Raw genomic sequence first — 26,087 nt, 5'->3', positions numbered from 1 at the left:
CTACCGACAGGAGCTATGGAGTTTACACACTTGACACACTCTAGTGGTCAGAAATTGCTTAGTGCAGATGTAAGTTACACAGATTGGAAGAGTGAAAGAGTGAACCTAGTCAAACAAAATACAAAAATACAACAAAGCAGTTTCCCCACTGCAATTTGGACCAAAGAAAACAAACTATAGGTGTTATCTTAACTTTGTCTCTCTTTCTCCCTGTCTCTCTCCTCCTCAGGCTCTTCTGTCAACCAGTCGACTGACCCGTTCTCCAACACTTCCTGCGATGCTGCCGCCAATGAATCAACATCCTGCTCCTCCGTGGACGAAGCTGGAGGAGGGCCTGGAAGCCCATACAAAGCTCTCGAGATGTTTTTTATAGCCTTGGTTACAGGATCGCTGAGCTTCGTGACTGTCACAGGGAACATCTTAGTCATGTTGTCCATCAAAGTGAACCGACATCTACAAACTGTCAATAACTATTTTTTATTTTCATTAGCATGTGCTGACTTGATCATTGGCGTCTTCAGCATGAATTTGTACACAGTCTACATTATTGTTGGCTACTGGCCACTCGGGCCTGTTGTCTGTGATTTGTGGCTAGCCTTGGATTATGTTGTTTCAAACGCATCGGTGATGAATTTACTGATCATCAGTTTCGATCGGTATTTCTGTGTGACAAAGCCCCTTACTTATCCCACAAGAAGGACGACTAAGATGGCAGGATTGATGATCGCAGCAGCGTGGATCTTGTCATTCATCCTGTGGGCTCCTGCCATCTTGTTCTGGCAGTTCATAGTTGGAGAAAGAACAGTGCCGCCTGGAGAGTGCTATATACAGGTACAGGTTTTGTGTTTATTTGTTGAGACAAGATGTCATTATATTGATGCCAGTGCAGAAATTAGGTCATTGCAGCTGCAAACATAAAAGGAGCAGCAGGGAAAATGAAAATAGACTATAAGCACAGAACTACAATATAAAATAAACAGTAAATGTAGTAGAAATAGTGAAATAATTAAACAACAAAATGTAACACAGAATATAAAAACTTGTGAAAATGTGCTGAAGGGATTTGAGAGGACAGTTTTTCACAAAAACTTCAATAAATCTTGTGCATGTGTGAAAACAGGGAAGTAGATGGTAGATGGCGTTATATTTTGGCATGTGTAGTTAAGAGGCCCAGTTAGTGCGTAAACAATTTAGAAAAACAGTTTGATATAACTGGTGTCTCTGTAAATAAGCAGAATACTACCCTTTTTTTTTGTTTTGTTTTTTGTGACGTGCCATGGGGGGGTGGGAGGGGGATGGGGGGGCATAGAGAGAGAGAGAGAGGAGAGAGGGAGGTTTGGGTTCATAGTGAATCTCTGCTTTTATGGATTGTTCCATGTTTGGGCCACAAAAGCACCATAAGTCAGTAGTTCTAGTTTATTTAGCAAATTTAACAAATCTGTTCATTTGTTGGCTGGTAGATTGCAGAGCAGTTTTCTTTGGAGCTTTAGGGGAGGGGCTATTTGGAGTGGGGGCTGGCATAGTGGTGTACACCATCTATCTCTACTCTGACTGTCCTTGTGTTTAGTAAATCCAGACCAGCTGGTCTTGCTTTGACCTCAAGGCTTCCTTCCTTCCTTTTCATTCATGTAGTTTCTCCACATTCCTGAGCAATTCAGTTTTAAGACAGGTAGCAATGGAAAAGAGTGTTGAGACTGAACTATGTTAGTTGGCCCCTGAGGGCCCCATTCCAGCTTGTTGTGAAGAGCCACTGGTCCACTAGGCAGTCCCATGTGTGCTGGCTATGTAACTGTGATGAGTATTGTCTGAGCCTATAAGGACAAGAGGATGCACATTATCAACAGGTTGTAGACTTCAGCCTCTCACATGGTGATAATGCTGCTGTAGCTGCCTCCCACAGTATGTATGCTCTCAAAGTCCAAGAGTTTCTTGGGTAAATGTGTGTGTATCTTGATCTTCCAGCTGGCTGGTTGACTGATTTTCTCTGATTGGGTTTTCAGGCTCAAGTCCTGAACAGCCTGTGGAGGAACATTGACCTGTCTGCACCATTATCTAAAACTGCATGAGTTGTTAAAGTTTTCTCACCATAATGGAGACAAACGCTGGCAGCCTTCAGCATGACTTGATGGGAACTGTTAGGTTTGTCCATAAAAAAGACGGAGCTGATGTCAACATAACAGGGACGTGCTTGTTTACAACAGCAACATGAAAGAGAGTTTGATGGAGCACTTTGCAAGTATTGCATGGCCTCTTCAAACTACAAAATGTCAGTTCTGTGAACTGTCCACAATTCTTACTTGTTTCCTTTTCATTTACCCACTTTATAATGTCTTTTGTGTTGTTTGAAGTTCTTTGAACTCCACACATTAGCCAAGAAGATGATCACAGTTGTGACAGTAAGGACAGTAAGGACTGGGCCTTCTCATATCTCTTTGATTCTGATGATGTTTCTCTTTTACAGTAGAGAATAGTTGCTCATTTGGAGGGCTGGCTTTGAGTACCCATTCTAGAGTTTTTCATTTTGTATAGTTCAACAGCGCTCTCTGAAATTTCTTTGGTTCTGCACTATAACTGCAGAAAATATGCTTGGTTTGCTTGTCTAGTCAGAATTCCATGGTTAATAGTGTTCAATGAAACCTTATTTGTACTGTACTGGATTTTTACTAAGGAGTCAATGAGACAGTCTACATGAGAGCCACATTTTAGTCAGTGGGCCCTCAAGAGACAGAAGCATTCTAACTAAAGCATGAATGGATAGGGAAAATCACCAAACGGACTTTCACCTATGCGAATGACAGGGGAATCCAAAATGGCTCCAATTTCCCTTTGGACAAGCTGTTGTGATTGACCATATTTCTCTTGCAATGCTCAGAGAGCCATGGAGTGAAGTCTTGCATCATCCATACTTGATTTGGCCAGTTTATATCCTCTTGAATGATGAATGTGGTCTAAAAGAATTTGATATTTATATTGTTCAGTGAGATGAGGATGGTTATCAAGGCCAGTTTTCAGGGCTATTTTCAAGAGAGCAAAGCCTTTCCATTTACCACTTTAAAACCACTTTTACCATTGGCCATTACACTGAGAATCTGAAGCTGTAGGGAAACTGTCACAGACTGAGAAGCCATGGATTACAGTGCTGGTAAGGTACCAAGAACGGGAGGTTGTCCAACAGCAGGCAAGGATAGAGAATGAGAGGGGGCCATAGCTGGAAGTGACATACACTATATTGCCAAAAGTATTCGCTCGGCTGCCTTCACACACATATGAACATGAGTGACATCCCATTCTTAAACCATAGGATTTAATATGATGTGGGCCCATCCTTTGCAGCTATAACAGCTTCAACTCTTCTAGGAAGGCTTTCCACAAGGTTTAGGAGTGTGTTTATGGGAATTTTTGACCATTCTTCCAAAAGCGCATTGGTGAGGTCACACACTGATGTTGGACAAGAAGGCCTGGCTCTCAGTCTCCGCTCTAATTCATCCCAAAGGTGTTCTCTCGGGTTCAGGTCAGGACTCTGTGCAGGCCAGTCAAGTTCATCCACACCAGACTCTGTCATCCATGTCTTTATGGACCTTGCTTTGTGCACTGGTGCACAGTCATGTTGGAAGAGGAAGGGGCCCGCTCCAAACTGTTCCCACAAAGTTGGGAGCATGGAATTGTCCAAAATGTCTTTGTATGCTGAAGCATTAAGAGTTCCTTTCACTGGAACTAAGGGGCCAAGCCCAGCGTCCGAAAAACAACCCCACACCATAATCCCCCCTCCACCAAACTTTACACTTGGCACAATGCAGTCAGACAAGTACCGTTCTCTTGGCAACCACCAAACCCAGACTCGTCCATCAGATTGCCAGACGGAGAAGCGTGACTCGTCACTGCAGAGAACACGTGTCCACTACTCTAGAGTCCAGTGGCGGCGTGCTTTACACCGCTGCATCCGACGCTTTGCATTGTGCTTGGTGATGTAAGGCTTGGATGCAGCTGCTCGGCCATGGAAACCCATTCCATGAAGCTCTCTACGCACTGCTCTTGAGCTAATCTGAAGATCACATGAAGTTTAAAGGTCTCAAGCTATTGACTCTGCAGAAAGTTGGCGTCCTCTGCGCACTATGCGTCTCAGCATCCGCTGACCCCGCTCTGTGATTTTATGTGGCCTACCACTCCGTGGCTGAGTTGCTGTCGTTCCCAATCGCTTCTACTTTGTTATAGTACCACTAACAGTTGATTGTGGAATATTTAGTAGCGAGGAAGTTTCACAACTGGACTTACTGCACAGGTGGCATCCTATTACATTACTATTACAGCACCATGCTGGAATTCACTGAGCTCCTGAGAGCGACCCATTCTTTCACAAATGTTTGTAGAAGTAGTCTGCATGCCTAGGTGCTTGATTTTATACACCTGTGGTCATGGAAGTGATTGGAACACCTGAATTCAATGATTTGGATAGATGAGCGAATACTTTTGGCAATATAGTGTAGCAGGTGATGCATTAGATACAGGGAGGGGAGGAGCTACAGGCTGACCAATAGTTTGAGCAAGTGATGAGGAAGACCCTGCATTAATTATTTCTACAATATATATTTTAGTTGTCATTAGTCATATTATTGCTACTCCAATTATTAGTATTACTCAGTCCCACTACAATCAGACCTATAATTATCAATATTACTATTCTTGGTATCATTGTTCTTACATTTACTATTATTATTATCAGAAGTGGTATTATTATTGCTATCAGTATTATTATGATTATTACTGTTGGTGCAACCACTATTGTATTGTCATTACTGCTATTATCACCACTAGTGCTACTATACAGCCTTATGTTGAACTTGCATCGTTCTGTGTCCTGCAGTGTGTCTGGATCTGTCTAGCATGTCTGTCTTTAACTGATTCTTCCTGCATCTGTTGAGCAGCTCTGACCTTTTCATCAGTTTGTTTACATTGTTCATCTAATAGTTCATTCTCTTCTTTTTTGTCTTTTGAATTCTTCCAGTTCACTCTTGTTTGCATTTCATCCAGCATACTTGCTTCAAGATCACTCAGTTTAGAGGCACAGCAGCCTCTGGAAAGCGTACTGCGTCGGCTTTGAATACTAATAAGCAGACTATGAGCTGACTTAGTGACAGAGGCCTTTGTAGTATATGTGCCTTTCTGGTTTATGTGCTAAGTGAAGCATGTGACTGTGATGGTTTATGTTGTGATGGATGGGCTCCATAGTAATCAGGGGCCTGTCTGTGTCTCTGGTGTCTTGTCCTTGGATCTGGGCTGGGTGGCTGGATAGGGTGAGGCTTTGTTGGAGGGAGAGCAGATGAAGATGGTCAAGGTGAAGTTTGAGACATACAGTATCAGGGGAGGCCTCAATCAGATTAGGCCCAGTTGAGTCTATTACACCTCTGGATCCATCCATATTCCCAGCAGAGGTTGCCTGACCTTCCTTAAAGGGTATATCAGTTTAGTCAGCCATGTAAGTTTGGGATGGATTTATAAGGATGACCATATGGGGAATATTAAGCAATATGCTGAATGATGTTTTATGGGTCATTCCATGGAAATTCAACAAGTGCCCACCCACCTGACCTCTCCAGAATCAGCTGTTTGTTTGTTTGTTTGTTTTTGTTTTTTCTACAATCTCCTTTGCATATTCAATGAAGCAATGCAAAATCGTACATTCATACTATGGATATTTTCTGAGTTACAGGTCTTTTTTTTTTCTTTTTTTTTTTTTTTTTAGCATTTTTGAGCCGTCATAACTTCATTCCTAAGAGAGATAGCCACATGAAAATTTCAGCACCGAAAAACACAGTTGAGCTCTGTTAAAAACTGCAATCAAGGCAATTTTCCATCCATCCATGTGTCACAACTTTGACACAGAAGGAATCATTGCTAGAACATGAGCCTGGTCTCAAAAGGTAGCTTAAAATGAGACCTTTCATATGCCATAACTTGTTTTAACCAACCACCTATCCCATATGGTGATATGACCCTTGGTGATATGACCCTTCCCAAATGTGAATTTTTCTCTTATCTCTTTCTCTAAGGGCTTTTTCTCTAATGAAATATTAGAAAACATGACACATCCAGAATACCAGTGATTGTTTCTAATAGCCTGTGTCACAGACATTATACTGGTCCAGTTTTGCTGTTGAAACTTTCATTTTTGCCTGAGCATTGGTGCTTACAGCATGGGCATTGGTGGTTACAGAAAAAAATATGTTTATTAAAAACAAGATTTTGGCTTAGGATTGTAACACAAAGGGCTCTAGTTTCCCAGCGCATTATGCATCGGTTCCTTGTCAGACACTGGGTGTTTAGAACAGCAAATGTAAAAGCTTTCATGAACCGGATTTTGTTTTAATCTCTAGTGTGTTGTTGCATCAGTAAGTGATGGAGTCGAAAGTTGCAAAACAAACATGTATTTATATGAATATGGTGAGGATTATCCTTTGATGTAAAAACATTCATTAAAAATGGGGGTTTCATAGTTAAATTTATATTTGCTCATAAAAATCAATAACTTTAACAGACGGTGACAGAGCTGGAAAAAAAGAGATGCGAGGCAGGTAGGTAATGGAAAGACAGGGGACTGAGGAAGACGAATGTGAGGATAGATGTATGGATGGATGGATAGATGGATGGCACGTAGCTCCAGCAACATTCCTGAGTGTGTGTTGCTGCTGCTCTCTTCCTCCATGTCAATTGTGTAAACTTTCATTACGCCTTCTCGCAGCGCATTTAGTTTTTGAAAAGTTTTTGAAAAGTCAGGGGATCATCACTTTTCCCTTTTTGAGGTAGTATAGAAAGAAATGATGTGAACTGTGTCCAAAGCTCTCCAGGTGCTCTGGCTCTTTCCCCATCTCCCGTCTTCTCCTAGATATCGTCGAGAGTTCCCTTCCAATTTTACCAGCTGTTAAAGCCCAAACTTATCACAGAATTAGATTGGTTATGCGCATATTATTTACCATAACCAAGGTGGATGTTGGTGGTCCACAGGGCAAATTTGTAAAATAAGAATTAAATAACAAAATATGAAATGTCACTGCATTACCTGCTGCCAAGTTTGATACTAACTTTGTATTTTAATGTGAAAGCTTGTACACATTATCGCATGATTGGATGACACCCACTTTTACCAACTGGGACAGAATTTCATATAAGTCTATGTATACCAAATTTAATGATATTTCAGTGACTGGATTTGAAGATGCACATTTTTTAAATTTATAGTTGCCCTTTTGGAAACCATGGTGTCACAGAGACACACTTAAAGGAACCAAATTTTGTCTTGATCGGATCCACAACCATTGAAGAGTTAGACCACACCCTTTGTACCGGTTATTGGTAAATTGTGGCCATATTTTTTTATCTGGTTGGACACATGGATCATTTGTGTATTTACTGTAGGTCCCTTCTGCATATTTGCCAAATTTAGTTCATAAGACAAAAACTCAAAAAGGGAGAAAAAAGATGATGAAACATTATACAAGATTAAATGTCTATATCTGTTATTATTGCACCATGGGGTCATAGATTTCAAGTCTCTGTCACATACCATGTCATGAAAAATTGTGGAAACATAAACAAGGACAATGATAATAATAAACCAGTGCCAAAACAAGAGGGTTTCAGCCCCCATGGGCTTGAACTACAAATATACATTATCTTCGGATAAGAGTAAGAGTCTGTTTGCCTGTCCGCCTGTCTATTCAACTGTATTTTCTGTCCTTCTTTCTGTCCTTTTTTCTTTGTTTCTGCAGTTCCTTTCTAACCCTGCGGTGACATTTGGTACAGCTATAGCAGCATTTTATCTTCCTGTTATTATTATGACAGTCCTGTACATCCACATCTCCTTGGCCTCCAGAAGCAGGGTCTCCAAACACAAACCAGAGAAGAAGGAGAAGAGGGGAATAAAGTAAGAGGCTCATTAGGATAAAGTTGCTTTCTTTAATTTATGTGGAAAAACATACCACATAAAAAGTGAAAGACAACAGTCAAAACTATAAAGAATTATAAGGAATTTTACATGAAACTGCTAGCAATCCTGCAATCACTGACACTTGTCTTTGTTTGAGCAGATGTATTTTATTTGGAAAAATAAATAGAAATGGCCACATGAAGTCAGTATCTTAAGTAACCCACACAATTATGTATTTAACATAAATAACTATATAGAATATATATTTGTTTGCTTTCTTATATAATACTATAACACATTTAGAAGTAGGTGGATCACAGGTACCAAAAAACACCTTATGTAACAAACAACAAAACAAGGTAAAACTAATATTTGATCACTAAGATTAGCTATATGACTATTATCAAAACACTAAACAACGAAAATGTGTAAAGAGAGCAATCTTGATCCAAGTGACTTCAAGCCTGTTAACTAGTACAAAACACGCTTCCACAGTACAACACACATCCACATTAGAAGAAGAAATGCCCCCGTCACTGCAACAGCAGGTTGCAGACAGACCCTTCTCTTGAATTCAAGGACATTTTTCTGAATTACTTCATTTTGAAGTCATATATTATAAGCCACCAAATTTTGGATGGTACTCAACACCCACTTTGTTGTACCTCATATGTATACGATAAAGCAGTTTGTCCAGGAGTTATGATGTTTTTGTAAAACAGGCCCCATCTGCAACATTTTTTTTTTTTTTTGTATCAATTATTGGCATTTGTAATATGCCAACTACTCACAGAAAAAATAGGTGTTCCAAAATGATCCTTTAAAAGACTATTTGATGAATAACCATCAACTACTCACTTTATTTAGTGGATGCTTCTTCTTTTAACCAAATAATTCCACAAAGAGCTAATTTCGAAACTATTTTCAGAGAATTTGTTTTTGGTTAACCATTTTAACACCACTTTAAGGAACTTTTCTGAAGGGTCTTGAAGCACCTCTGGGTAATCTTTGAGAACCATATAAGGAAGTGGTTCTATGCAGAACTGTTTTTTGAAAGGTTCTTTGTGGAACTGGCTCACTTTGAAGAACTATTTTTAGTTCAAGCTTGCACCTTTATTTTTCCTTTACAAAATGAGCATTAACTGCTATATCTACCTTTTCTCTTATCTCCTCATTTTAACCATTGCTCCTCAAAGAAATGTTTTTTTTCTGGCTGTTAGAGGCATCTAACAAAAGAAATGATTCTTTAAAGAATAACGGTCTGAAAGGTTCTTGGTGGTGTGAGAAAAGGTTCTCCTATGGTATCACGAGTACCAAATCTCCATTTGATAACTTTTATTCACAGCAGTCCAGAAATTCAGTGCGCCCAAACTTGTTTAGCAAACTGCCAAGTTTTCCAGCGTGCTCTGTGATAACAGTAAATTATGTTTATCCAAAATATTTTGACTAATGATGTATAGATTTTTTTGCACAATTTTGAGAGTTTACGTAAACACAATAACAAATATAATAGTTCTACAGGTTGTGTCAGTTTGCAATCAATTTTATGAAGTTTATATGTGTTTACTATTTTTCAGTGTCATCCTCATTCTAATTGTACAAGCAAAGTAGGGATTTCTGGCACAACTTCACCTCAGCAACATTTGTAGCATTAAGAACAATTTTATTGATAGACCAACTTGTTTCAGATTATGGCCAACAGGGTTATAAATCCTCATTTTAATTCTAAATACTATTTTGTTTTCTCACAGGACTCCTAGTCTGTTGAAGAGTCACCTCTTAAAGCAGAACAACAACAATGAGAGCAGTCCTCAGGCCAGTCCCCGGTCTACTCCCAAGCCCAGTCTGGACTCCAGCACTACTGTCCTCGATGCTGTGAAGAATGGCAGATTAGAAGAACCTAAACCAGTTCAGCCTCCAGCCCAGCCCAGCCCTGGACTCACACAGGTACTGGATATTCACACAATGTAATCCAGGTCTTGACTCTCCAGTAAGTCCCAAGCCAATGTACCTTCTCTTAAAAATGGCTAAAGAAGTCATTTCCAGACAGTGCTCTGTCATGCATGAGCACCTTTCCACGACTAGCCTGCACTGAACTGAAGACCAACGCCTGTCATATTTATTGGCCAGGAGTCCTACTACATCGGCTACATTGATGCTTTTAACAGGACGTTTAACACAATTCCCAAAATGCAATAACTTTTTCCTTCATTTTGTAATAACTTGCCACAATTTGTAATAAAAACCTTGCAAAACAATAACAATGAAATAATAAGATCTGGGATTAATCTACGAAGTGTAGGAGAGGGGCAGATCATGCATTATGGGCATTCCCCTCACTTTTCCCTTACATCAGCCTTTAACAGGGTCTGTTTGGGAGTCTGCAAGATGCTGTTGGATACATGGTATTACATTATGAATTGAATTTTTGTATATTTGTCAAAAAGGGGAAAAAGCACAACTCTGTGTAACCATACTAAAAATGTACGGATATTGTTAGAAAATTCAGCAAGTCTTGCTGAAAAAATGCTGGTGTCATTACAAAATGAAAATGAAGATCTTGAAAATTTGAAATGAACATTTTGATATTTTTCCCTGCTATCTGAAGCTCTGTCTCTGTGAGGTATGACATTCAAGCAAATTGGGGTTGAGTAAATGATACAAAATATATAGTTTTCGACTGAAGTATTCCTTTAATTTCACAAAATGGAAAACGTGCACACAGCAGGGCAGGAAAACTTGCGGGCTCCCTGCACAAGTCACTGGTCTCAAAGCCCTCCTCAACGATCCCTGGAACACCATGGAGAGGTCAGATGTGTGGGAGAGATTTTGTCAACAAGGCAGAGTAGAGGGAAACCTATTCCACTCTCTGCAAATTTAACTAAACATGGACTGGTTTGTGCTTTTTCCTGCAAGTTCCCTTTTCTGATATAAATTAAGAATGCATGAGAAAAATCAGCCCAAGCTACTATTTGCCTGCTAATTGTTTGATGTTATCATGCTAGGCTTTAAAGAACTCCTGACATCTGTTTCCTTATACCAATAAACACCTACATTCTGGGGAAATTTCCTATAGTTCAGTTCAATTCCAAAACTTTATTCATCCATGAGGGGCAATTGGTTGTTGGGCACCCAAAGTTGGTTAGTATTATAAGTTTACTTTTTTACAAGCCACATAACAATTCTCTTGGAAGAGGACTCATACCCTGCATAGACTTTTGATTTTGAACCCAGTTACTTAACAATGTTAACAAGATGAAGAGATGACGAGAAGTAGTTAGTATTAGGGATGAACCAATTATCAGCCCCTCTGTGATTACCAGGGCCACTGTTCCACAGAGTTCCATAATTGGTATTGCAATTTTGATTTACAAAATGGTCAATATGGCAACTACTCTGGCTCTGCCTTTCCCTCTGAAAGACAGTATAACAAAAGCAAGTGGGCAGAGCAACATTTCCCATGTGGTTACAGTTTTTCTTCTCCCTTTTCACTGGATTTGTCTTTTATTTGCTTTTACATACAGACAAAAAAAAAAAAAAAAACTAAGCTGTAGCGTGTTGCCCTTCGTTAAGGACAGCGAGATTACAATTTTCATTTCAGCTTTTACATTTAAACTGAAGAAATTGTAGTTGATCCAGAATCCTGATCTGACCTTTAAATTATATCAATTTAAACATTATAAATATAGTTTTCTTGTATAGTTTTTTTTCTGTTACTTGTTTTTATTACTAATAACTGCTATCAGTATTAGCCCAGAAAAACCGTTATTATTACAGTCACCTGAAATTGAATGGCAGTGTTCAAACCTGGTCAGACAAACCAAAACCAAAGCTCAGAACATATAGTTGGTGTAATGTGTACAGCTGCAGGAGTTATTTGTGCCTGTCTTAAAGCTTTATCCTAAAGTACTGTACCTCAGGGGTACAGTGCATTGAAATACTTAAAGGAACCCAAAATACAAAAGATATTTTTCCACCAGCCCCTTTTTCCACAAGTTAATGTGTGAGTTGGTGAGGTTTCCAGTCCACTGCAGTCTTTCCTGTTTCCTGGCACGCTAATACAATGGGGTTAAATGGGTATTTGTTTATGGAGTTCAAACTGTCAAAAATGTATCTGTGAAAAAGTCAACAATAATTTCCTGGCTGGTGCTGACTAAGTGAGACAATGTCACTCTGAGTTGTCGCTGCTCAATCTGTACAGGCTCTTTTAATTGGTCAGTATCCTTTTGAGTTCTGAGCCTTGTTTTTGATTGTTTCTCATGTTTCAATTTGCAATGGTCCTTGCCTGTTAGTCATATGCGTGTGTATTGCCCTCGGCTTGCTATGCCATCAGCTATGATCGTGTTTGTGATTTGTTAGAATAAAATCAGTGCTTATCAGTGCTTATTATGAAATCACAGTCACAGTCCCCTAATTAATTGTGCAATATGGCTACAAGATCAAAAAGCCCCTCCAGACTCTAATGGTAGTCTCTAGAGTCTTTCCAAAAACATGGATAACCATCACAGTCCACAGCCCCTAGCGAGGAAGGTGTTTCATTGCCAACATACTTTCTCTATTTGAGTGACTTTATATTAAGGTAGAATAGGGGTAGACAGATACATAGAACGATGTCAAATGACAGGAAAAACGGTCAAAGTTCAATGCATCTTGGCATGGAGTCTAAAAGTCTCTGCTGGAGTGGTGGAGCCCCACTGTTCCAAAAGATCCTGTACATGGAGAGGAATATTACAGTAGGGCTGCAGTGCATAAAGCCCTCATTTCAAAAACCAATGCACATTTGAGAGTTGAATGGCACTGGTCTACAGAGATGTGAACAAATATGGTCAGATGAATCATCCCTCATCATATAACTTGACAGGTGGGCAAGGACTTGTGTGGCATATACCAACAGAATGCTACAGGCCTGAATGCTGGACCCCTAGAGTGGGAGTGGGGTGGAGGGGATGGGGGGGGGGGGGTCTGCTAGCTCTTATACCGTGGGGAGTAATTTCCATTTGTCTCCTTAGAAGGAAGGCACACCACAAATCAATACAAAGTTATTCTGAGTGATCACCTTTACCTATGATGAAACATTTCTATCTTAACGGGAGTGGTCTCCTCCAAGAGACCACTCTAACTGAATGGTTTGATGAGGATGACAGTGATGTAAAAGATATGCTACGGCATATGTGAGATATTTTAGCAATGTGCTACACAACACTTTCCACCACCATCATCAAAACACCAATGAGAGAATATGTTTTGCTAGCATGGTGTTCCATCCCTTCAGCAGAGTTCCAAAGACTTTGAGAATCCATGCCAAGGAGCACTTAGGGCTCTATTTTCGCAGACCGGGCGAGGCGGGGGCAGGTGGGGGCAGGCGGGGGCGCAGCTGCGCTTCACCAACTGGGTGTGGCCAAGTGGATTTTGAAAGTTTGGCATGCCATGCACCGTGGCGCAAGTACTGCGCCGTTCATCCTACCGGCACATGGAAGGAGAGAAGGCGTGGAGTGGGTTTGACACAGCCGATTCACTTTAAACCAATCAAATGAGCCCCTGTCCTCGCCTTTAAAATGCGCTGTGCAAGGCGTAATGAACGTTTACATGATTGACATGGAGGTCTACTGCCGCAGGCGGAGCGGAGCTGGTGTAGTGGAAGTTTGGCTGACACACACATCACGTAACCAAAACCTCAAGGGCAGGTGTCCAGAATGTGAGACACAGTAACAATGCAATAAATACAGACAAAAAAACACTATACAACATAAATGTATCTCCATATTGACTGTCCCAACACAGCTCATGTCAGATCAAAGGAGATTGGCACCGTTTGTGCTGACTGTGAGGTTTTGGTGACGTGTGGGCACTGCCCGCCTGTCAGCCAAAGTTGCACTACGCCGGGTCCGCTCCGCCTTGTGCTGGAAGTAGACGTGGTTTCAGATGGCGAGCTTTGGGCGCACCTCGGCGAAGCCTTTTGGCACGAAAATGTCACTGCACCAAGCTGAATCTGTAGACACCTCCCCCTGCTGCAACGCCACTCCCATCTCAGCGCACCTCGGTCTGCCAAACCACCAAACTGTGCGCCCCTCGGGTTGCACTGCTCGTAACCAGCTCTGCGGGGGGTTCGCCTCCTTGCACCACCTTGTGCCGCGCCGGGAAACTAGAGCCCTTAGGCTGAACACCTTAATAAGACACCCAATGGTGCTTTTTCCTTTTCCTAATTCAGCACCTGTCTGTAGTTTCTCAGTGTTCAATAGATGCCCTTTTAATTCACTGTCTCTCTCTCTCACACACTCTCTCTCTCTCTCTTTCTTTCTTTCTTTCGTTTTCTTTCCTTCTTTCCTTTTTTCTTTCTTTCTCTCTTTCTTTCTTTCTTTCTGTCGTTCTTTCTTTCTTTCTTTCTTTCTTTTCTTATCAGGAGGAAAAGGAAAGCTCTAATGATTCATCCACAGCTTTTATTCCCCCAAAGGAGCCAAAGGAGAATACCAACAGTATGGCAACACCTGAGGTTGGCCTCTGTCATTATTTGAAATTTGAAAACTACAATTTCTTATTGACAGACTTTTTATATCTTCTCTAGTTTTAAACAAGTACCTCCTATATTAACTATAACTATATTAATTATATTAACTATATTAATTATTTCCTATCAGTGACAGAACTACACAGGTTTTAACTTGTTAAAGGCAACATGAGTAGGATTTGTCAGTTGTAGTTTGTAAACATTTCCTAGGATGGCAGCAGAAACTTTTCAATGCTGCATTAGGAAAAAACTGGTAGGTGCCTGCCGGCACCACGCTGCTCTTCATCCTCATCCTCCCCTTCAGTACTCACTAGCAGATGAAAGCCGACCAGTCCACTGGAACAAGCTTTGTCCACTTGGCATTTTGCCTCCCTATATTTCCTTTTTTCTGCCGTCGGTAATTTTTGTTGCTTCCCATTGGATGCCATGCTATTGATCTGGCACTGCACACTGTGATTGGCTGGGAGCTACACACCCACCGCCCAAAGGCTGACACCCAGGACAGAAAACTCCTGAGCTCAGCAAAATAAGAAAATCCAGGCAGAGGGCAGGGTCTCTGCTGATACACACACCAACACACACTGCTAGTGGCTGAGAAGTGATGATTGAGAGGAATTATTTTTATATTAGTCAATACACTTTTTTTAGGAAAATCCTACTCATTCTCCCTTTAACAAAAACAAAACATTTTTAAGAAATTGGTGGACAAATGCAGAAACATTTCCCCCCAAGTGCCTGGTGAAGAAAACTAACTTACCTAAAATATCTGTTTCTTATTATGCTTGTAGTTTACATAAGTGCTCCCCTTTAAGGGGCATCATGTGTTTACGTTTCATCAACAATATTTTACCATATCATGTAATTGTAATAATTTATTTTACTATTTTGTGCTTTGACTTCGAATAGCCGTAGGTGTACTTGGTGTTTAAAAGGTGCTATACAAATTACCTTGCCTTGCTAATTCGGTTTAAAGAAAATGAACAAGCCAAATACACAGAGGTGAATGTTTACATTATGTTTACATTTAGTTTGGTACTTCAGAATATGTCACTATAAATAATTCATTATGGATGGATGAGTGCCACACATTGATGAATGGTGAATTCTTCATTCATCACTGCTCACACTGCCAAATGGTTACAAAAACAAACATAACAAAACTCTCTTGGTTCTTGGCTCTTCTCTTCCAGGCTGCAACAAATCCCACTGATGTTACCACGACAACAACCAATCCCACTCTGGCTAAGGTCAACCCCTCCTCAAAGTGGTCTAAGATCAAGATCGTGACAAAGCAAGCAGGGGATGAATGCATCACGGCTATAGAGATTGTTCCACCTGTAGAGGGAGGCGAGAAGCATTCAATTCCAATCAACCGTCCACGGACAGTAGCAAGGAAGTTTGCAAGCATCGCTCGAAGCCAAGTGAAGAGGAAAAGACAGATGGCTGCCAGAGAAAAGAAAGTATGACATTGTAAAATGGGAGTGATAGAGGAATGAATGAATATAGTGAGAGTCTTGGGACGGATGCGCGTGGATTTGTGTATACACAGGGAGCTATGAATGAATGAATGAATGAATGAATTAGTCAGTTACAAGGATACAAGGAAGTTTATTGGTCATTATACAACAGGTTGTATAATGAAATTAAAATGTTAGTTAATTAGGTAGTAAGTTAGTTAATAGAGCTGCTGTTTGGTTTAGTGTTACCACAACAATTAAATAGAATATACAGTATATGTAAAAAAAAAAAAAAGAAAAAAGAAAAACTGAAAATGTTGTAGGTGAGAAAGCCCCAGCCTCATTCCTACTCAGAGCTGAAAAAGACAGAGAAAGAAACAAATCATCAAATCATGGTGACAAGAAAAAACACAGCTGTTTTACAAATGTTGTGATCAAGCTGTGCAACCACAGAGGTCATCCCATATTAACTAACACTGGCTAAAATGAGAAAATGGATGATGAAGTTACAGATACTGCTATCAACACAGTTTTACATAAGTAAGTGGGTAAGGGAATACATACATACATACATAAAAACTACAAATAAATGACAACTAAAAATACTCAAAGCAGAGGAGTATTGTGCATTGATGGCATTTCTAAGAGGACAGGCTGTTTGTTTGCATTCTGCAAAAGTTTAATTTATCAACTGGTGTTGCTGAAAAGGACTCCTGGTGTGCTCGTCAGAGCCTAGCTCTAGCTTATAGATAGATAGATAGATAGATAGATAGATAGATAGATAGATAGATAGATAGATAGACAACAGCATCAATAGAAACATAAAAATAAAATTAAGCAGAATTATATACAATAAATACTATATATATACAATTAGGACTAACCTAAGAATATAAGATATGAGATGTGAAATATACAGATGGTAATAAATAAATATGAAATCTACAGATGGTATAGAACAGAGTTAGCATGAAACCAAGAAACCAAGTGGCAGAACCCAACGCAGGAAGTGTCAGACTTGATTCGGCCCCTTATGGAATCACCTCTTCCCCTCCAGTCAGTATGAAAAACAGTAGGAATGTATATAACCGAGGATGTAATATATAGATAATGAATAAACAGTTAAGGTGCTGGGTAATGGATAATAAATAAAGGTGCTGAGTATTGTTAGACTAAGAACTGGCTAGCCTCTGAAACTAACTCCCTGGAACAGAGCTAGAATTAGCCTGACTTAACTGAATCATTTGTCCAAATGTTTTTAATTGGCTTTTTGGAAATTACCTCTCCTGCATTTGCTATGAACCATTTCACTAAAAATGGCATAAATGGCTCCAAGTGTCAGCAATGACCAGTGATGGGAGGTTACTTATACTTGATATTCCACTACAGATTACTGAATACATGCCTTAAAATGTAACTTAAAGGAATTAGATCACTCTAGTTAAATGACATATTATTAATACTTAGGACAGATTTTAGAATACCTACCCTGAAGGCTACTTCAGGAATGGTTTGTATATTTCAAACCAGGAATTTTTTTATTCATTGCCTGAGCCACAAGTAAACATAAATGTTCTTTTGCAAAATTCATGAGGATAAAGCAGTATGTAATTTGGACCAGAATCAATGGCCTAAGAACATCAATCAATCAATCAAACTTTATTTATATAGCGTCAAATCACAACAGAAGTTATCTCATGACGCTTTACAGGTAGAGCAGGTAAAGACCACGCTCTACAAATTATAGTAGAAAAAAACAAGAAACCCAACAGATTCCCTCCTGAGCTCTTGGCGACAGTGGCAAGGTAAAACTCCCCTTTAACAGGAAGAACCCTCAGGTAGAACCAGACTCAGGGCGTCCAACTGTCTAATGTCCATCCTCTTACAAAGAGTTACCTGTCATGAATTTAATGGTGGAAATGTTGTGATTTGATTATTTCTGTTGTAGTCTGTCAAGATGATCTCACCTCAAATAATCTTACTACTTCTTTAAAAACATTACAATAGCAAATTTATTAGACCACAACCTTTTCAACAGGTTGTAGGACAACCATATCTGTGGTATACTTCCTTCTTTCACCAAATTTCCTGTAGTAATTGAGAAGCAGCACAAGGATCTTGGTTCCCCTAATTAAAAAAAAAAAAGAATAGTGGATGGTAATCATGGATTCAGATCACTTTCATAAGGCTCTTTTTGGATTACTTGGATTATTTTGTCTCTGACCTCCAACTCAAAAATGTGGTGAAGCTGCAAACTCTCAGCTACAAGGTAAGCCGATTTGAATGAAAGCTGCAATGCTGATTGCAGCAACAGAGGCATTCGTGTGGCTGATCTAAAAGTTTTCTCTGAGTTTCAGAAAAAGTTTTGAAGGAAGTTGAAGGAGCAGCAGGATGAAGAAGAGGGCAGAGGAGGGGATTAATTTTAGGGTGAATTTAGAAATTTAGAACGGTTGTTATTTTCAGGTGAAATATTCAGAATAAGATTTCTAAATGATCATACATCTTAAAAGCATACTATGTAATTTTATAATTTTTTAGTACCATGTAGCAGCTATTGCTGTACACATTTGTACACAGACTCAATTACAAGCTTAGTAGTGTTTCATTTATTGTACCACCTTACCTGAACAACAAATGTCAACACTGATGATTGGTCCCATGGTTGTGACTTGTTTGCTACAATAACATTATTCCAAACTGACTGGACAAGATTGGTCAAAAGGTGAAATGTATGTTACCAGCAACAACAAATTCTGCAGCCTAGCGTGACCCAATGCAGCTGACATCAGCCTGGTTTTGTTTGATAGATTATTGATTCATTGCAAACACTTTATTGTCAGCTAACGTTGAAAATTTTCATGCATCAACAGCAGCAGCACTTGTAAGAGCACATATCAACAAAGAAATTAGGACAAGAAATAAAAAATGCATACCTTTACATAACATTACAATAACTGAGGACAGTACTTAGTTTAGTGAAGATATCAAGGCTCTTGAGCATACATTCAATCTGCAGTTGCATTCCTCATTTAAATTTAGGATTGACTGATTAACAAAAGTGTTTCAGTCTGACCCTGCTAAAACGTGGAACCCTGTATCTCCGGTTTGATGGTAACTGGACACATTCACTGTTCAGTACATGGCTGAGGTTAGAGACAATGTTATTGGCCAGACTCAATATGCTGTTATGGTAGGCTGATTCATAAAGTTTCTCAAGAGATTGTCCTACAATATTTGAATAGATTTTCATTTGGCGAAGCAATTTACCGTATTTCCCCAATTAATAGCCTGGGCGTTTAATACGCAAAATCAACTTGGACCCCAGGCGTTTAAAAGAACCAGGCGGCTATTCGCTGCAGGCCTTTGTTTATTTTTGCACAGACCTGCACCAGGCCATTATTGTGATGACAGTTACTGTCCAACATATTTTTTAGTGCAAAAGTACTGTAAGGCATAAGGTAAACATATCTGTACATACAAACATAGTGCAAACTGCTGCGAGTCGTTCCCTCTCACACTTCCGTTTTCTGTCAAAATAAGAGTTAGTCGGTCGCATTAAGATTACAGTACACCATTTTTTCTAATGTTAGTTAGCTCTCTTATTTTGACAGAAAATGGAAGTGCCGCACAGTTATTGTGCGGCTAACTGTTTACTTCTGCAAAAATAAGGTGAATAGTCTTATTTTGGGTTTACCTCAATATAATGCAAATAATCGCCCCGGCAGTTATTTGGGTGGGCGTTTAATACGCAAAATGGGTGCAGACCCCAGGTGTTTAAAAGAACCAGGCGGCTACTTGCGGCCGGGCGATTAATTGGGGAAATACGGTAGATTTTATCATAGTGATCAATCTCTGCTGTACTCTACTGTGTTCTAAATACTGTAGAACACTCAGAATCACAGAAGTAAAAAATAAGAACAGAATTTGTTTACTTGCACCAAAAGATTTGAAAACGACAGCGAGAGAAAAAAATTCTTTGATCTTTTTGCAGACAAACTCAGTGTGGTCTTTCCAGGATAACAGATGATCAGTCATTACACCCAAGTAGTGATTGATTGACGGCTTCCTCCATTTTCTTTGTGTTTATCTCAAGAGCATTATTGTCACTCCATTCTGCCACTTTGTTCAGGCCATGATGGTGCATGTCAGGGTTGTCAGAGTACATTAGCAGAGATATTAAGGCTGTATCATCAGAGAACTTTAGACTGAATTAGGTGTGTCTGTGCAACAATTGTCAGTATCAAGAGTGAAAAGCATCGCTGAACTCACATAACCTTAGGGGGCACCGACATTGGTGGTGATGGTAGATGAAACATTGTCACAACCTGAACTCTGTCAGTGAGAAAAGAAGCATACAAGTGAATTAAATATGGATTCAGCTCTAGCTGAGCCATTTTTGACGCCCAAATGTTTGATTGTACGGTGTTAAATGCTGATGAAAAATGTGTTTGTGTTGTTGAGCAGGGGTTTAGGAATTTACCTAAAAGAAAACAAAAGGGACAGGCTAGATTGGCTGTTCTCAGAGCTTGAAGCCAGTCATCGCAGTAACAGTGGATTGATGGTGATGATCAACAACACTCATTCAAAGGTTCAAATACCATAACACAGCACCGGGAATTCACAAGTAAAATATTATGTATTGTACCTCTAAGAAATAAACAGTTGCAGTGTTTCACATCATAGTAGTTACAAGTGACTGATTCAGAGGTGAAAGTGTTCAAGAGGCAAAAGGACCGAAGACCAGTTTGGTTAATAGTTTGGTGTCCTCCCACCTCCAGGAAAACATTTGCGTGAAAGTCAATCTCTCAACGGTTACATCACTTACTATTTGCCAAGTGTGTATTAGGTGCACGATTAGTCTAGGTCTGCTGATTGCATTGGCAGTCTGAGACTTCTGCTTGGCTGGGTGAATGATTTGCTTATAGCATCTTAGACAGACAATGTCCTCTCTCCCTCTAGCACACTAGCTGGGCCACTTGTTTCAACAAAATCAAAATAGTTATCTGTCAGTATGCTGTATGGTTGTCTAAAATTCATAACTTGTTAAAAGAAATATCATATGAGTTGGGAGAGATTATTATTTTGGTGAATAACTAGTTGGCATGTTTAGCATGTCTGTGATACAGAGATTTTGAGCCATTTTTGGCTCAGCAAACAGTTTTGGCTAAAGCAAAGCAGGTTTTCAGTGAAATCTGTAGAATTTGGCCTCTGGTGGTCTTGGTCTGTGTCCTGATATAGATATTTCTGAGAGAGATCAGCATGTTCACACTCAGTTTGCCTGTGGTCCAATTATTGTTTCCTGAAATAATTTTTTCTGCCGTCTTCGTGGATTCATTCTTGCATCATCTTGGGAGTTCTTTAGAATATTATTTAAAACTTATTGTTCTATTTCATTTGGGTTTTAATTGATCCATGTCTGCTTGTTTGAACCGTAGACCTGATGAGTGAACTTGACATCTTTTTTAACTGAGGCAGTCATTGAACAATTAGATGAAACCCATAGAGTTTTTCTCTGCTACAAGGTCTTGCTTATACAGGTATCAAACTCTCATCATGTTTGTTGTTTGGTGCCATAGGGTTCCACAACTGATTAGCCACTACAAAAGTTGCAAAGTTGCAGTATTTATACAATGAGGATCAGAGGTTGTTCAAAAATCTGTATATAATCACGGTATAATCACTAAATATACACTGCTTTCTGGGAACTAATGGGATTTTGATGTGTACATATATACATCTATCTATATCTATATGTGTGTGTGTATGTGTGTGTATATGTGTACATTTATCATTCCTGCATTTAAATCATAAAGTAGTTTTAAATATGTTTAGAAAAATCTATGTTACTGTTTACAAATAAATCTGAGTCAGGTAAAGGGTTTGGTGCTGCCCCATCTCCAATTTTGGTAGTACGGGCGGCTTGCGAGGACAGTTTTTAAGACAAAAGGCACTGGCCCACATCTGTGACTTATCTGCCACAACCCTGAAGAACAACCCGCCTCGACACTGTTTCCCAGATAATGTGAAAGCATGTGGCAGCCCCTGATGCCCAGTTACAGATAGGTAGAGATAATCACTTAGATGTCACAAATATATGTAGAAATATTTCAGTATGATGTGTTTCAGTTTTCTTAATATTTATAAAAGAGGCAACAATCATTTGTGTATGTTTACAAATTTGCAAATAATTTACAAACATTTATACATGTAGGAATAATAATCTTTTAAATATTTATTAATGCCTTGCAAGCCATTTGTTAAGGAACATATAAAGTGTTACCAAAAAAGGAGGAAATACATGAATGTGCATTTTGGTACAGTCATTGTGAAACAGGTGTACATTGGGATATGGAGCATTAACACAGTGAAAAAGTCCATTTTCATTTTAGTTTGACTCTCATGTCGGATCTAGCCAGTTCCACCTGTAAAAGATGCAATGATAATTGCTGTGATGATCATTAGAATCGCAGCAGCTTGAGCAGGGGGAGATGAAAGACTGGGATGATGGATGCAGGCAAGAGAGAAAGAAACCATTGTTCACTTGCACCGCAGTGCAGAGGTGCATCCATTTTACTTTAAACACTGAATGAAAATCAGTGAAAATAAATGACAGATCACAGTATAACCTGTGTGCACACACACATATTCATTTTCCACCATCTATCATTAAATGAATCATTCAATGGAAAAATGATGGAATATGGAAGATGTTCAGTTTTTCTTTTAATTCTATCAGGCCCTGCATCTGTGAATGGAACAATGATAAATCAAAATTTTCTCTTTCATTATGAAACAAGCTGTTCTCTACAAGAATTTCTCTCGTGATGATTTATACTTGCTTTCAGAGACATGCAAATGAAACAGACCTTTATCAATATTATTAGGCTTGTTGCACAACTTAGTGTTTGTTTACTGGCACAGTGGATATTTATTAGCAGAAAGTAGTTTATTTTGCTGCTCTTTTTTACAGTATCAAAGCAATATTTAAAGTGACTTCCACAGCACCTCAGGGGCAGTCACCTCACAACATTAGATGCCCTGAAAATCTGCTGTCACCACTAGCATCTAGGCTCACTCCTAAAACCTATAACTGGAGACAGATGACAAAAAATTAAAGAGATGGATGCTGATGTAAAAGGAAAGAAGTTTTCCTTTCTTGATTCTCTCTTCCCTTGTTTCATTCTTTTCTCATTGTATTCTTGATCTCTCCTCTTCTTTCTCTGTTCTTCTCTTCTTGTCTTCTCCTTTCCTTTCTCTAGTTCTTCATTCTTCTCTTCTCATCTCATATAAATTGGTGCCATACAATGCTTATCTCGATGAAAAAAAAAATCCTTCATCAGAGTGCTAATGGCCCTTTTTACATCATGAAAGGCATATCACGGGTTCAGGAGGTGTTCCCGTTGACAATGACATGGTAACAGGTAAAGTTCCTGGAATGTGATTTAGTCCCTACTCGGGAGATGATACTAAAATCTAAGTTCCATGAACTTTTGGGAGGAGTTAGCAGGGTTTGTTGTCTTGATTGGTCCAAGCGGTGACTTGAGAACTCTAGGAGGTGGACAATAGTACTTTCTACTCAAAGGCAGAACAGGAGAAATCCTCCCCCTGCTCTCCGGGAGAAAAGGGCTTGTATAAAAAGCATCTGTGGCTGACATAACCTGTCCACAAGCACAGTTTTAAAACAGGTTACATAGCCTGATGAAATGTTTTGATTTGACTGACTCGGCTTTTAACTTTGTATGTTTAACTTTAACAAGTTGTACGTTTTCAGCAGGTGCTTTCCTCAGCATTTAGGAAGAGTGATCTATAATTTAAAAAAATATTATAGAGTATCACAGAGTATCATTGGTTATTAATGTAAAGGTCTATTGAAAAAAGATCACTGTATTTTCACATTTGAGTAGAAAAAAGACAAAAGGCTCTGGCAAGTCCAATGTTAAGAAAAGTTCCTGTTTCCCACCTGACAATCAAAAAGGGACATAGGTTAATCATCCTTGCATAAGAAGTTCCTAAAATAGTGAGTCTACTTATGTCACTACCAGGTCTGGAGTCACAACTACCTTAATGGAGTATGTGTTACCTGCCAGGTCAAGTTGACTTTGAGTAAACGGTAGTTCCAAAGGGAGCCAAGCACAGGTCAAGACCCTAACCCCAAGACAAGAGGAACAAGAATCCTATTTACAGTGAGAACAAGACCAAAATAGGCATTTAAGATTCCAGACTCAAGACTTTGACTGAACTCATATATTAGGGCCCCATGGCTTACATATCAAGATGATCCAGCTTATGCTGCTGTTTATGTTCAAATGCATTAAAGTGTGTGCCTCAATTTTATATGCACTACTTGGTCACAGTTTCTTTGGATATTTCTTTGGATCCTATAGATATTCAACAGAATGTCAATTGATACGTAAGTTAAATATCATAAATTACGTTTCAACATCATGTCCGTGAAGTGTTATTATGGATTCTACCAGAGTTCTGGGCAAGATATGCCCACCGGCGCTGAGATTGGTTCATAAAATTTGTTAGCATCATGCCCATTCACTTAATCCGGCGTCACATAAGCCCTATCCATCCATAATGCATCCAGGCGAGGATTAGAACAAAGATGGACTGGTAAATGATGAGCGTTTTTTTTTTTTTTTGTTTGTTTGTTTTTTTTAAGCTTTTCTTAGTGATGGTCTGGCACAACAGCTGCTTTACTGCAGCTGCTGCCCTGATCCATCTGTCAATCTTGCGAACAAGACCCCAAGATACTTGAACCCCTCCACTTGGAAGTTACTCATTCCAACTCTGAGGGGGTAAACCAACTTTTTCTGACAGAGAAGCATGGCCTTAGACTTGGTGGTAGAGGTGATCCTCATGCTGACTGTCTCACACTTGGCTGCAAACTGCCCCAGTGAATGCTGAGGGTCACAGCTTGATGAAGCCAACAGCACCACGTCATCTGCAAAGAGCAGATATACGGCCCTGCGTCCACCATACTCAACACCCTCAGCCCCCCAACTGCGCCTTGAAATCCTGTCCATGAAAATCACGAATAGAACTCAGACTCCAACACCCAACAGGAACAAGCTTGGCTCAATGACAAGCATATGGACGCAGATGTATTATTGTTATAGCTGTATATTTTCCTGACTTTTTACTGATACTTAACATATATCAAGTGATATTGTATTGAACATCAATGGGAGTCTATCCAAAGAAAGTGTGACACACTTCTTCACTCTTTTGAGCATTTGTGTTAGATCTGACTTTTTTTTTTTTTTTTTTTTTTTTTGAGCACTGTTTGTACTTAATACTCTACATATTGATATAACACTGTTTATCTCACTTCTCTTCTCACTTATCTCACACTCATTATCTCACTTTTCCTCTTTCTTCTCTCCCCTTTCCCTATAGGTGACTAAAACCATATTTGCCATCCTGCTGGCGTTCATCATCACATGGACGCCCTACAACGTCATGGTGTTGATCTCAACTTTTTGCCAGTCCTGTGTGCCTGACACCGTCTGGGCTATTGGCTACTGGCTGTGCTATGTCAACTCTACTATAAATCCAGCATGCTATGCCCTTTGCAATGCCACATTCAAAAAGACTTTCAAGAACCTGTTGTTGTGCCAGTATAAAAACATAGGCACAAGATGAGATGGGAGGAGAGAATGGAGGGAGGGATAGATGGGGGAAAGGGCAAAGCAATGGAAACGTGGGGCAAGAATGTGGGATAGAGTGATAGATAGATAAATAGAGTAGACTGATGGAAGGTGAGTGGGGGAGAGGAAGCAATGAGATGAGCTGTGGAAGAGGGATGAATGGAGGAATTTAAATTTCTGATATGCAGAAATGAGGATGGGTGGCTTTTTCCTGGTTAACACATAAATGTCAGACACCCCTGGTAGTAAATCTGGATTTAAGGCAAAATTTTGGCAGAAACCAGGGAGTACATTACTTTCTAAGCTTCCCCTTAGATAAAACAAATCACACACGGGGTGGAAAACTGTTTTAAAGGACAGAAGGGAGGAAAGTATAAAGACAAGGTAAGATGTAAGATGTGGGGAGAGAGCAATGGTTTAGTAATAAAAACAGAGGAAGAAAGCAGGTATGGATTGTTAGTGCAACAAATTTAGAGTGGTGAAGAATGACAACATCAGTGGATAAAGTTTAGCATGCATGGCTGAGGAAGTGGGCTGGATGGATGGAG

At 39.6% G+C, this 26,087-nt stretch overlaps 1 protein-coding gene across 1 annotated transcript; it reads left to right on the top strand.

Annotated features, from left to right (window-relative positions):
* Positions 1–345: 345 nt before the first annotated feature.
* Positions 346–25,584, top strand: chrm4a (cholinergic receptor, muscarinic 4a). The gene is made up of 6 exons (XM_030071560.1): positions 346–831; positions 7,764–7,918; positions 9,673–9,868; positions 14,322–14,411; positions 15,617–15,886; positions 25,289–25,584. Exons 1-6 carry the CDS (start codon positions 361–363, stop codon positions 25,532–25,534), a joined length of 1,428 nt encoding a protein of 475 aa, XP_029927420.1. The 5' UTR covers positions 346–360; the 3' UTR covers positions 25,535–25,584.
* The last annotated feature ends 503 nt before the right edge of the window (positions 25,585–26,087 follow it).

The sequence above is a fragment of the Myripristis murdjan genome, chromosome 2 (assembly GCF_902150065.1).
Source record: "Myripristis murdjan chromosome 2, fMyrMur1.1, whole genome shotgun sequence".
NCBI classification, from domain to species: domain Eukaryota; kingdom Metazoa; phylum Chordata; class Actinopteri; order Holocentriformes; family Holocentridae; genus Myripristis; species Myripristis murdjan.
This window is presented reverse-complemented; position numbering and strand designations above follow the sequence as displayed.